Raw genomic sequence first — 14,154 nt, 5'->3', positions numbered from 1 at the left:
GCCCTGCTCCACAATCACATGGCTCTATCAAGCTCAGATTCCAATGTTACCATTTTACCCAGTTACATCTGAAAGATATTTATTCTGACTTCCATTGTAGGTTTAGGTTCTGTTCCCTTTGAATTCCCTTTGCACTTTGTACATACCTGTAGTTTTAGTACATATTATTCTATATTGTGGATGTATATCAATGTGCAAAGGCAGAGTAATGTGAACAGAGGTTGTAGGTGCAACTGAAGGATAAAGTAGGATTTGCATAGGTGAAGAAGAGGATAGAAGATATTTGCAGTGAAGGAAACTTGGCAGTGATTGAAGCAAATTTATACTGGCTTATAAGAGATTATTATTAAATTTTGGGGAATCTTTCAACTATCATTAAAAGTTTAATTATATAAACTTTCAATTCAATAAAATATTAAAAACAAAGGCTGTAAATACTCAAAATGAATCATTTCCTATTCTACTAAATTTTATTATCTGTGTTCTTCAGATTATTTGCATCTGTATTTGTATCCATATAGTAGAAATACTGGACAGTGAGGCACAGTTAACGCATTTCTTCTCAACTTTGTACCCAGTGATGCCATATTGATAGTTTAAAGTCAACCACAGTGGAAGTATTTATAATGTGGAAATCAGCAAACACTACAAATCAGGCTTGATTATTATTTTATTTATTGTTTAGACTTAAGAAGGTGACGAAGAAAATGTTAATGGTACAGATTAAGTTTAACAGTGTATTGTGTCTGTAGCCATTATATTGTGAACAGCACAGAAAAAACTGAAAACTATTACATAATTCAGCAAAGAAGTTGCCTAAGTCAATAGATGAATGGGTGAAGTCCCAACATATGCCTTTGTTATTTAACTTTCATCCTACTTGTTAAAGTCAACAAAAATATCAAATAATATTCATGTGAGAACTACATTTATTTGTCAGTTGCAGCCATAGGTTGACTATAGATGTAAGAGTTTGCCAAAAGTCAATGAAAACATTGAGTGAGAACCAATTAGATACATGGAATTCACAGTAAAGCATGCTGTGTATTTTATTTTTTGTAAATTACATGCTGTATACCCTTTACTTATAATAAATACATAAAATACATGTATTGAACATATATATGTTTGTATATGCATACTTTTTGGAGAAGCAGTTATTAAACATTTATTAGTACACTGCCATGGAAAACTGCACACGAAAAGGCATTCCGTCCTCATAACAGTCTTACCTCATAGGTACTATTGTCATTCCATTTCACAGAGGAGAAAACTAGGCTCAGAAAGTTTAAATTTCTTGTCTAAGGTCATACAACTAATAGATGAGAGGTAAAATTCTTACCCATATAGTCTGGCTCTAAGCCCAGGCTTCAAGCAATATATAACAGTAAGAATTTTTTTAGCAGGAGAGAAATTAAGATATATTTTGGACAAATAAACTTCATAAAATACCCAAAATTAATGTATAAGGAAAAGAGCTGAGGGAGGAAGACCATTTTCCAAGCTAAGAAAGAAAATGTATTCAATCTAAAAGAATCCATTGAAAATTATAAATTTAGGTCAGTTATCAGTACACGTAATTTAGTAAATACAATTGGTTTAACACAGTATTCAACAATGCTTAACCCAATGCTTTTGAAAACTACTGCTCAAGACCTCTGTTTAGTAATTGAAAGATGTGTTTGATATATCAATAGATCCTAACGCTTATGGTTTATAAAGTACCTATACTCTTTTATACATACACATGACAGATTTTTCTAGATGGACCTATTCTACAACTTTAAATGAGAAAGCCCCTCAAACAGTGCTGTTTAACAGAAATCTTAATCCATCTGGAAGCCACAATTTCACAGATGTGGATAAAAACAACTCTACGTTTTCAGAAGTTTTGAATGTGAACTTTGAATTGGGAAATGAAGTTTGGGATGATTTTGATGATGAAAACTTAGTACAAGCTACTACCTTTTCAGCTGATAATAAGAAGATAAAAACATCAGGTAAAACTGTATGTTAGCATGAAATAATTTCATGAGAAATTCTTTGAATATTTTTCAGTTCAGTTTCTGGTACTAATAATTTTTGTTCTCTTTTATCTGCTTACTTAATTAGCTTTGTTTTTTTTAAGGTTATAATTTTTAGCAAAACTGAAAATTGACCATTCCACAGATAATATTTCCTCCTCCTAAGGACAGAGGTCAAGGTTATGCCATGACTATAGTGTAGCAAATGGGCTTTTCCCATTCTGTTGCTCCCCTATAATTTTAAAGACCATATTCAAATTCAGATTGTTTATTCAGTTTTTCCTCATAAAACATTATCCGGCTCTGTGTTGCAGGATCACACATAGTCTGTTAATGTTTGTGAAAGTCAAAAGTATTTCCTTTTTAAAAGTATTCATCTGCTAGCAAAAAAATAACATAACTTTTATTTCTAGTAGAAATATTAACTTTTCACGTACAAATAAACAGGAAAGGATTAGTTTCTCCTGTATTGGATATTGCACTTAAATCATATACGATCCAAAAATAATGGGACTTAGTTCTTTGAGTTACTGGCAGATTTACTCTAGTTCACTAAAACAGAGAAGTGAAAATCCTGGTAATGTATTACATGACAACAGGCTGGAGATATTCTCTCCCGTGACAGCTGCAAGAAGGAGGTCATTCCCTCAGAATTATAGTTGCCTCTGAATGTATCCATGCCAGTCCTCTTTTAAAAAAAAATCTTTCTAAAGGAAGCAATTACAAGTTGAAATACTGTTTCAGGTTCCTAAGAATTACCTTAAGAGCTAATACTCATTCCAAAAGGAATAGGATTTGACTACCTTCACAAAATAGGCCTGAAAATTTTCCAACATGGGGGTCAAGAGGTACAGTTTCTTATATTTCTGGACAACTGTGGACCCTACCTCAAAATTAAAAGTCATTGTGTACTACAGGTTAAGAGGCAATTTATACTGGTCCTTGGAGGCAGCCTAATCCTGTTAGGGTATAGCTTTGACACTGGGGAAATCAATCACAGTAAATGATCCTCCACATGTAGAGAGCACTTTTAATGAACGTAATTACAAGTAGACCATTGAAAACATTGAATGAACTTTAGCCTGATAACTTATTTGAATTAAAAATAACTAAATACATAATAGTGATTTGGGGACTTTTAATATATGACTAATAAGCTAACATATGTGTTTTATGGTTTTACTCTCTTAGCTTTGCTCCCTTATTTCTCTATGCAAGTTAAATTTGACTATTGAGAAAAATTATTCATTCCTTCCATAACCAGGTTATAAGTGTTGGAGAGAGTGAGCCCTTTTAGAACTTGGGAAAAGCTCCATTCAGCTTTTTTCTGGCATTTTATTTCAAAATGTTATCTCTTTATATAGGATTTGGAAACACTTTGAGTTCAAGTACCAGGGGAAGTAATCTATCCTGCCAAGAGTCAAAGAGCAAATTCCAAAGAGAAATGTCAAACAGGCAAGTTTTAGAACTTGGGTTTAGAAAACAACTCTATACAAGTTTTTACAACTTTATATTCTCCTGACATGTAATTGGAGATGGACATAAAGTCTTAAAATGTCAAGGAAGCTGTTAGGTATTAGCCAGACTAAACTCACTTGATCTTAGAGCTGTGTTTTTCACAGTGTTGTTGTCAGACCACCTGCCTCAGAATCGCATAGGAAATGATATTAAAAATGCCCATTCCTGGCCCCACACTAAATTTACTGAATCATGGTCTCTGAGGCTAGAACCCAAGAACCTTCATTTTACACAAGACTTGAAAGCTGAATAGGAGTTCAGTAAGGTGTTCCAAGTAGAAGCCCACGTAAAGGGATAAGGCTTTAAATAGCGTCCCATGCTCAAGGGCCAGTAAAGTGTGGTCTGTGTGGCCACAGCAGTAAGGCTGAAATTGCTGAGGTCTGATTGTGAGGAACATTAAATAACTTTTTAGACACTTATACTGTATCCAGTAGGTCACAGACTCAAACTGACTTCAGGACTTGGTGGGCCAAAGCCAACTATAGTGTGCCAGCCAGAGAGAGAAACCACTACTCAGCTCCAGTAAGTTGTTGCTGTGCAGGAAATGAGTGTCTGGTGTTGTCAAATATTCTAATTAAAAAAAATAAAAGCTAGGAATCTAACATTTTATGTGACATCTCCTGACTTTTAAATTTTGACAACTGATTTTTAAAAATGTGACAATCTATAGGACCCTGCCCCAGAAATAGTAGCAGTAGTAGTACTAGTAGTAATAACAATAATGTCTGTAGGCTGGATGTAGACTCGGGACCTCTACTTTTTACCTCCACGGTAGGTTTTGAGGAGTCATCTAGGATTGTTAAGCACCAGCTAAACAGTATGATCAGAAGGAAAATATTGTAGTGATTTGTAGAATGATATGTAGTCACATGATGCGATATTGAGAATGAATTATAAAGGGTGGAGTCTGAGGCATGGTGGTCAATTTGAGAAAGGCAACTTATAAGGAGGCCTAAACTGGGCAGAGGTGATGACAACTGAGAGATAGAATTGGATTTTTTTAAACATTTCATAGATAACACAGATTGGATTTAGCAATTGATGAGATATGGTAATTGAGGAAGAGGGAAGAATAAATTAGGAGTGGGTAGATGGGAGTATTATCAGAATATAGGATACATAGACATTTAGAAAAGAAAACAACAATTTTAGAAATGTTCAACTTGATATATTTTTACAAATTGCAAAATACATTTGGATATTGGACTTGAGTAGAAATCAAGGGAGAGAAATTATAGCTGCAGCCAAATTTTTTTCAAAAGAGAAGTAATACTAGCAACTTTTTACCCATGGTCCAGTTTACTTAAGGATCATTTATTTCACCTTTGTTAAGAATATTAAATTTGTGGCATCTTTTGGTACATTTTCTGTTACTTATCATTTTACTGATCTTCAACATCAAAGAATTATAGATTTTAGAGAATGCCATCCAACATCATTGGCAAGTAATCATGCCATCTCCACCCAGACAACTCCAGCGAACAGGAACACATTCACTCCTGAGTGCTGGTTCCGTGTTTGGGTCTCTTACACCATTCACTAGCTTTTTAAAATATGAGTTTGCCTAAAATGTCTTTGTATTATTTCTACTCATTGGTTCTGAATCATACAGTTAGAAACATCACAGTGGAACAAAGCTGCAGACCTAGAGAAGCAAAAATTGTAGAAAGTAGGACGGTAACAAAGCACATGAACAGTTTTGTGCACCACACCTTTAGAAAACTACAAATGCTTTGGGAGGAGTTTAAACATGACCAACAGGAGATTAGTGGGTTTAACAAGGAGTCCTATCTGGAAGCCCCTAAGGAACCGTGCCGGAAGTTGTTGCTGGGAAGAAGGCCAGTGCAACCCCAGGATGTGGGTGGAAAGGAGGCATGTATTTCCTTTTATACCCTTTTTACTATTTTAATTCCTTGCCAGTAATCAAAGACAAAAAGATTTAATTCTATCAGTATATGTGATTCCCTGTTTTCCTACCCACTGCTATTGCTACTTGTATGGCTGTCCCATTTTAACCCATAATGTCAGTTGCAACTGCCAACTCCCCAGAGAGGCGGTGATGACCACCATTTTACAGTGGGTTTGTACCTCCACAAGTGGGTTATTTCCTCAGCTAATTTCCTACATGTCACTTCAGGATCTGTAATTATGTATATTTGTTGTTTACATATTGCCTGCTCTTCTACTAGAATATAACTCCCTGAGGATTTATTTACCACTTTATACCCAGATCTTAGTGTAATATCTGACATAGAGAAGAGAATAATAAATATTTTTAATGAGTGAATTTAATACAGAAGATTAAAGGTGAATGCTGGTATAAAGTTATGCATAGGATGGTAACTAGAGATGTCTGTCTACACTGAGATCAGAACAGGGAAAGGAAATTAAAAGTGGGATTTAGAAAAGATTTACAGACTGCTAGATGAAAGACAATTAAGTATAAGACCCATTTTTAAAGAAAACTGTTGAATGATTATTTCTGTAGGCCCTTAAAAATAGTATTGTTATCTAATTTGAAATATGTAAGTTGTTGTTTTGTCCAAAGAAAAGGAAGATATAACGAGTTCTCCATGAATCTACAAACAGAGCATCAATTTTATGGTAACAAGTATAAACTTTAATCCTATTTCTCCACGAAAATTGTTGTTGATCTGAATTAGAATGGTATGTTTATCTTATTTGTCATATTTTACAAATAATTGATTTTAATTTTTAGTTTTGTTGTATCACATATGGAGCCAGATATTTATTTATCAGACTCTGCCATGTCCAAGTTTGGTGCATCCTCCGTGATGAAACTGCCTCGACAAGATGAAAATACAAGTATTGTAAGAAGCAGTTTTTGTTTGTTTGTAAGTTTTTAAAATTCTGCTCAAATAGTTGAGCTTTTAATGATGGCTGGGTTTTTTTAACCTCAAAATACAGGTCCATTTACAAAAAGGAAAACAACAAAGTCTGTCACCAGAGATTGAAAGACTATACTTTCCTCACTCTGAAAAAAAACCGAATTCTTCAAATTTTTTCAAAAAAGTGGATTTCTTTACTAGAAACAGTGAATGTAAAAACCAAATTGATTTCAGGTAAGAATTCTTTAAAGACATTTCAAGAAATATCAATAAAATATTTTTTACAGAGAAATTCAGGATTCTTTTCCATTGGTTACTTTAAAAACAGAATCTAAACATTGTATTTACTTGAAGATGTTGAAATTTTAGACCTCTGGTGAACTAACTTTCTTATGATAATATATAATATCAAGTATCTCAATTTTTGAGAATATATATGTTTGATCCTGTTAACTAATACATTATATCATGATAAACTCTTTTACTGATATGAATGCAGTATGTTGATAATATGAAGTGTACTCATTTAAGAAATCCAAATGAGGAAAAACAATAGTTCCCCTCAAGATGGCAGCGTAGGTAAATGTGGTACTCGCATCCTACCACAACCACTTCAAAATTATAACTAAACCACAGAACATCATTCAGAAATGCCTGGAATCTAGCTGAACAGAAGTCCTACAACTAAGGATATACAAAAGAAGCCACATGGGGAGTGGTAGAAGGGGTAGAGATGCAGTACAGGCCTGTCCCACACCCATGTGTGGCAGACAAAAATCAGGAGAGTTATCTCCACTGCAGAAAGCCCCCCAGAGGAGCAAGGGGTCCCAGCCCCACACCAGGCTCCCCAGACTAGGGTTCCAACACCAGGAATAGAAGTCCATGTAACTTCTGGCTGTGAAAACCAGCAGAGGTTGTGGCTGAGTGAGAATGCTAGAGTCCCAGGTATTCCTCTTAAAGGCCTGCACAGGGCCTTTACTCACTCCTTCTCAGTTCCAGGGCTGCGGCAGCAGCTCAGAAGGTAGCAGGGACATATGGGGAGGAACTGCAGTGTTTGACATCAGGATGAGAGCTGGAGGGGCAGCTTTCTCTGAGACAGAAGTACTGTGGCAGAGATTATTGTTCTCTTCCTGAGCTCTTCCCCTGCAGAGCTGGCAGGTGGGTACCATATCTGGGTTTCCATCAACCTGGCTCACACTGTTCTCCCAGCCCTGGTATTTCTTGGGACCCGCCCCATTCAATCTGTGGGCCCACCCAAGCCTTTTTCATTAAAATGGCTTGTCTTGGCTCATGCTTCAGACTTTCCTAAAATCTTTTAAATAATCATTTTCTGGCCTCAGCATACCCTTCACATCTTGCTAAGTAGCCGCAGGCCTGGCACTAGCGGCGGCCAGTCTTGGTTTACAGCTTGGCCTCTTTTGAGCACCACCAACCCCTGTACAAATAGCAGTCATCTGCAGTTCACTTTATAGCTCATGCCAGATGGTCCCAAGTGGAACACAGATGGTGACTGACCTTGTCCTGCACTTCCCAGGAGGCCCCAGAGCCAGCACATCCAGCAGGCAGCTTCATACCACATCCAAGAACAAACCCAACCACCTCCACAAGTGATACACTCAAAGGATAGACTAAATGGGCACCACAGGCCCAGTGAAATAAGTTCTGCCTGTGGAGTGGACCCCTGCATAGCTGATCCTCTATGGTGGCTGCAGCCAGTCCTTGTAGACAGTTAGCCTGGGTGGGTCAATCCCTCTCCTTGACTTGCCAACAGCTATCAAGGCTCAACTACAACAAGAGGCTGCACAAGCCCACACAAGGCAGGGATGTACCTGGAGTGATCAGGAGGCTATGCCATTGGACCCTACAGAATACCTACTACATAAGTCTACTCTACCAAGCCTGAGAGACATAGTAGCACTATCTAATACATAGAAACAAATACAGGGAGACTGCCAAAATGAGGAGACAAATATGTTGCAGATGAAAGAATAGATCAAAACTCCAGAAAAAGTACTAAAGAAAATGGAGACAAGCAATCTACTAGATGCAGAGTTCAAAACAATGGTTATAAGGATGCTAAATTAGCTTAGGAAAAAAAATTGAACTTATAATTTTAACAAAGAGATAGGAAACATGAAAGAGCCAATCAGAAATGAAGAATACACTAACTGATGTGAAGAATATAAGGAGTTCTGGGACTACATCAAATGTGCCAACATTCACATCGAGGGGATGCTGGAAGGAGAAGAGAAAGAGCAAGGAATTGAAAACCTATGTGAAAAAATGGTGTCAGAAAACTTCCTTAAGCTGGTGAAAAAATAGATATACAAGTCCAAGCAGCACAGAGCATCCCAAACAAGATGAACCGGAAAAGGCCCACTCCAAGACACATCATAATTAAAATGCCAAAGGTAAAAGACAAAGAATTTTTTTTAAATCATTTTATTGTTGTTCAACTACAGTTGTCTGCATTTACCCCCTGCCAATTCTCCCCACACCAGCCATCCCCCCACCTCAAGACAGAGAATCTTAAAAGCAGCAAGAGAAGAGCAGTTACCTACAGGGGAGCTCCTTAAGATTGTCAACTGATTTCTCAACAGAAGCTTTGCAGGCCAGCAGGATTGGCATTTTGATGGTTGCCAGATGGGAGGGGCTTAGGGGAATGGGTGAAAAAGGTGAAGGGATTAAGAAGTACAGATTGGTAGTTACAGAATAATCATGGGGATGTAAAGTACAGCATAGGGAATAAAGTAAATAATACTGTAATAACTAAAACAATAAAAATAAGAAATCCAAATGTCCATAATATTGTAATAACTAAAATACATAAATAAGAAATCCAAATGAGATCAGCTAATATTTCGAAAGTTCACATTGTATTCTAGCCAGGTAATTCTTTCACAATTCTACATGTTCAATGAGGAAAAAAAGTTAGATTAATTCTAATAAATGCCCGAACTATGGGTCATTTTTATGAGTAACTCTGTAGCAGCTCCCCACCTCTTGAATAGTCAAAGTTTTTAAATGACATTACTTTCCAATATAATTAAAGAAATATCTAAGAGATTTGGTCCCTACCCTACACTTTATTAAGTCTAATTTTCTCCCACAGACTTTCCAGAAGTCTGTGGATTGAAGTTCATTTGCTCTGCTAACATCTTAGCACTCTTCAAGTTTATCCACTTCGTATTTATTGACACTCTTTATTGTGTATTTTTAAATAAACTGTGATATAATAGTAGTTATTTTTAATTTGTTTTTTCCCCCAGTAGGTATCATCCTGATGATGAAGCTGATGAAATGAAGTCTTTTCTGGGAATATTTGATGGTATTTTCTAAAAACAAAACCAAAATGTTCCTTATGTTAATGAGACAAAGTATAAGGACACCTAATTACAAAGCATGCTTTTTATTTTTAAAAGTAGGTAATAATTGTTTGGGTTTATTTTTATTAGATTTTACCAGTTTTGTTGATATTTTCACAACAAAATATCTGGACTAATTTATTTTCCCATTGACTTTGTGAAAAGCACTTTTACAGCAGCTTTGTTTCAATAAGCTGATAATTAAATTATACTTAGAAAGTATTATTTGGTTATTAATTGGATTTTTGGATTTTGATAAGAACCAATTTAAAATTTTATTTTTTCTTAGTGAAGGCATTTCTTCTTAGAAGGGCATTCTATTAAAGCAAATTAATGCTTCTCAGTGAATCTATGTATTGTATGAATTATTCGCCAGTATTGTTTTGTCTCACTAAAGATTTTTAAGACTCCAGTGGCCATCTGAATCTGTTGTTATATAACTTCAAGCAATAAATGAAATATTAGTCAATATAGATTATTGTCTTCTTTTAGTTTGTTTTTCAATTAGTGAATTAATAAAACTTTGTTATGTTGGCTCTTACTATAGCAAAAGCTACTTACATTATTTTTCAATAAATTATATCTCAACTTTATTTATTGATAGGTAGTAGATAGGCACACTAAGAAATACTTATTATCTAATTTGTTTACAGCTACAGTGTGAAGTTGAAGTCCAGTTAAGAAATTTTAGAAATATTAGAAATTTTCTTTAAGCATAAAAGCCTTAGAGATAAAAGAAGAGAAACTTCCAGATGAGAGTGTTGTTATTAGTAAACATTTAAGAGTCATCACATTTACTAAACATAGAAAAAAACTTAGAACTAAGAGGCCTTTTCTCTGTGTTGAAAAATAAGGGCAGCTAGTTCCTTTATTTTAGTTGCCTTTACAAGTGTTATGTTTCTGCATCTGAATCAATCATGCTACAACCTTTAAAGGTTATTGAACACCATTAAAATGAAAAATTGGTGCACTACGATCTGCTCATCTTGCATACATAGATTTCGACACTAAAGAAATAGCAATTTAGTTCAACAGGACTGATTGTATCTGCTAAGTGAAAGCACTGTGGTTGGTACTGCAAAGGATGCAAATGATGAAAGCGCTGTTTTTACTCTCATAGAGCTTACTTTACATTCTGGTAGAAAAAGTAAGACATACAATAAAACAATACTAAAATATATAATAAACATCAGAAAAGTGGTTCTCAAGCTGCAGGGTGTGCTGGAATCATCTAGAGGGCTTGTTTGAAAACAGGTTGCTGGGCACACACCCAGAGTTTCTGACTTAGTAGGTCTGGAGAGAGACCTGAAATTTGTGTTTCTAACAAGTGTCCGGGTCTGCTGATACTGTTGATCCAGGGATCACGGTTAGGGAGTCTCAGCAGCAGAGGTTTGAAATGCCATGGGAGTTCATAGAAGAGAGAACGTAATCCTGCCCATGGGGTCAGGAAAGCCTTTACAGAGAAGTTAAAGTTTGGGGTGAGATAAATAAGAAAGATTTGGATGGACAAATACATAAGAGAAGTACATTCTAAACAGAGGGAACAGCTCAAGTGAAGCTCCAAGGGAGAAAAGCTGTCCATTTGGGCAATAATGAATGGATCACCTTAAACACAGGTTAATGTTGTAGGAGATCTTTGAAATGTACCTTAAGGCCAGACTGTGAAGGACTTACTAAGATAAAAACAAAAAACAAAGAATTGAGCATTAGTCAGCAGAGTAATGTTTCCCAAACTTGCCTGATCATAGACATATGGATAAAATATTAAATATACAAATTCCCAGACCACACCTCAGAGTTACTGATTCAGAAATTCCAGGTGGAGGGAACTGGCAGTTCTATAAGTTTTAGCCAACACTCCAGGTCATTACGATCAGGCCAATTTTGGAAACACTTGAGTAGATAACAGGTTCATTTCCTAAGTAATCAAAATAAATGATTTTACAGTGTTATGCTAGACATATTTTACTTTGTACAAGTGTTTACCTGGGAAATTATGTGTATGTTAAATGTATGTAACTCAAAACCCTGTTTCATACTGACGACTTAAAGTAGTATTCTTTTGATGAGGTAAATAATAACCCTAAGGTTTCCTATTTTGTAACTTAACTTTTAAATATATTGGGTTTATTTATTCATATAAAATGAACCATACAACAGAGCTTTTTACAAAAATATCAGTTGGGTTAAATTTTTTCAAAAGACTTTTTCAATTACAAAGGTCCTTAATAGGCTCTACTTTTCTCAAGTGTAATGTTGGCATAATGGCACCTACCTCATAGGTATGAAGTGAGAATTTAATAAGCCACTGCACAGAAAGCTCTTAATTTAGGGACTGTTGCATTCTGTGTGCTCCGTAAATGGTAGTACTAAAAGAAGTGTTTTTAGATGCACGTCAAATAAGCCATTAGTGGTAAAATAATACAATATTTATTCATCATATTTGAGTTGCTGTGAGTTTCACAGGACATGACAAATGAACTCTTGACTTTCCACAGATGTATGATCCATGGAAAAATTTTTAGCCTACACCTCCCTCCGGCATACACTTCTCATGCTTTCAGGTAGATGCCCTCATCCCCGTCCTCTCCTCCCCAGTGTTCTTAGTTGGTTTATGGTCAGAGCATACAAATCTATTTTAATATTACCTTAAATAAAATGCAATTAGAAAATGAATCCTCTACAAATTCTATTATATTCTAAAACCAAATAGAAATGATTGGTGAATTACTCACTCTTATGTTTTGAAACAATTTGTTCTCTACTTAGTACAGTTAGGCAGAGGGTCCATTCACCATGACCCCATCAGGCACAGTAGGGAACATTCTTCCAGGACCCCTAGCCTACAGGTTACATGGATAACATTTACCCATGGCATCCAAGATAATAATTGGTGTAGGGTATGTAAGAACCTTTACTTTTGTGAGAGTACAGAAGGCACCAGTGAAGAGGAAGTTAGGGTGAAGAGGAGTAAACTAATCTAAGCTTAGACTTAAGCTAAGTAAGCAAGCTAACAATTTCAGTTTGAGTTTTGGTTAGTGGAACCAACCAAACAAACAGAAAAACCCTGGCACTTCTTGTCCTTTGGCATTTCAACTCCTGGCTGCGGAAGGTCCTTGCTAACCAAAGTCCGATTCAAATACCAGTGACATGGGAACTCCTGGGAGCGGATCAGGCTCTTCTGAGGCAGAATTGACATTTTAATGAGATTCCCAGGTGATTATGTGCACATTGAAGTATGAGTAGCTCTTGTTTACAGTGGAAAGGAAAGGAAAGGAGGCATTATAAGAATTTTAAGAGAATCCATTCCAGAAGACAAGTACAAGAGTAATGATGATTACATAGTTTTCTGCACATATATTTCCCCTTATAAATGTAGTGTGGTGATACAGCTCTTGTTTAATTGCGTTTCTGTAGAGGCTGTTTTCTTCACCAACTGTGTAAATTATCTTTATAATTCTCATGCATCAACTGTTTTTTTAAAAATATAGCTTGAGAGGCACTTACATGCTCTATAGAGTTTTTGTTTTAATTAACATAATAAAAGCAGATGATTCAAAAGAGCAGTCCTGGGGGATGGCTGGGGTTGGGGGGAAGGGAGGGGGTAAGTGCAGGCAACTGTACTTGAACAACAATAAATAATTTGTTTTTTTAAAAAGAGCAGTCTTTGTCTTGTTTATTTTCACACTGCAATTTGGAAACCTTTCCCTGAACTAACATATGCCTTAAAAATCCCTACATACTTCAGCAAAACAAAAGCCAGATGCCACAGTATTCTGAAAGATTGAGAAAAATGCGCATAAACCAGTACTCACACATATACTATATAGTTTTTTTAAATAAAAAAGATTAAAATTCAGCCAACATTAGTATTTTGCCTGAAGTTCTTCCTCATGAGAGTAGACGGCTTCAGCCCTTTGGAAACTACAGAAACAATAAAGTCATCTTTTTTGGAAACTTAAACCTTTTATCATTTAGAATTTTAATGAGTTATTTTAAAGCAAAAAATTCGACTGCAATATTTTTTCTCATTTCTAGTTTATTAAAACTTATCAGTACAAATTATTCAGGCTGCAGATTATCAAAATATTAACTCAGTGGAGGTAACCCCCCAAAATGAAAAGAAACGGCATAAAGGACATTCATCAGCAAGTCAGGTGGGTGCTCAAATGACATTCTCTCCTTTTTTAAAAAAAACTTGGGACCGTAACTGCTACCAGTACTGTCTGACTTTACTGAATACTACTATGTGCTGGGTCTTGTCCTAAGTCCTATAGACAGCATATTTAGTTCAATTCTTCTGACAACCCTATGAGGTAAATTCTCTTACTGTGTGTATATTTTATACACAAGGAAGCTGAATAAATTGTCAAAGGGCACAAAGCTTGAACTTCCTGT

At 35.7% G+C, this 14,154-nt stretch overlaps 1 protein-coding gene across 1 annotated transcript in view; it reads left to right on the top strand.

Moving 5' to 3' along the window:
- The window catches only part of HFM1 (helicase for meiosis 1), a 95,475-nt gene extending 85,745 nt beyond the window's left edge, over nucleotides 1-9,730 (top strand). The window contains exons 34-38 of the mRNA XM_037045528.1: nucleotides 1,887-2,000; nucleotides 3,389-3,479; nucleotides 6,262-6,373; nucleotides 6,471-6,625; nucleotides 9,661-9,730. Of these exons, the coding sequence (XP_036901423.1) occupies nucleotides 1,887-2,000; nucleotides 3,389-3,479; nucleotides 6,262-6,373; nucleotides 6,471-6,625; nucleotides 9,661-9,730 (542 nt within the window). The remainder of the gene's footprint in view (nucleotides 1-1,886; nucleotides 2,001-3,388; nucleotides 3,480-6,261; nucleotides 6,374-6,470; nucleotides 6,626-9,660) is intronic.
- Nucleotides 9,731-14,154: the final 4,424 nt, after the last annotated feature.

Source organism: Sturnira hondurensis, unplaced genomic scaffold (assembly GCF_014824575.4).
Source record: "Sturnira hondurensis isolate 20B ecotype Veracruz unplaced genomic scaffold, ASM1482457v3 Scaffold0004322, whole genome shotgun sequence".
In the NCBI taxonomy this organism is placed as follows: domain Eukaryota; kingdom Metazoa; phylum Chordata; class Mammalia; order Chiroptera; family Phyllostomidae; genus Sturnira; species Sturnira hondurensis.
The sequence above is the reverse complement of the archived record's forward strand: the minus strand, read 5'-3'. Positions and strand labels throughout refer to the sequence as shown.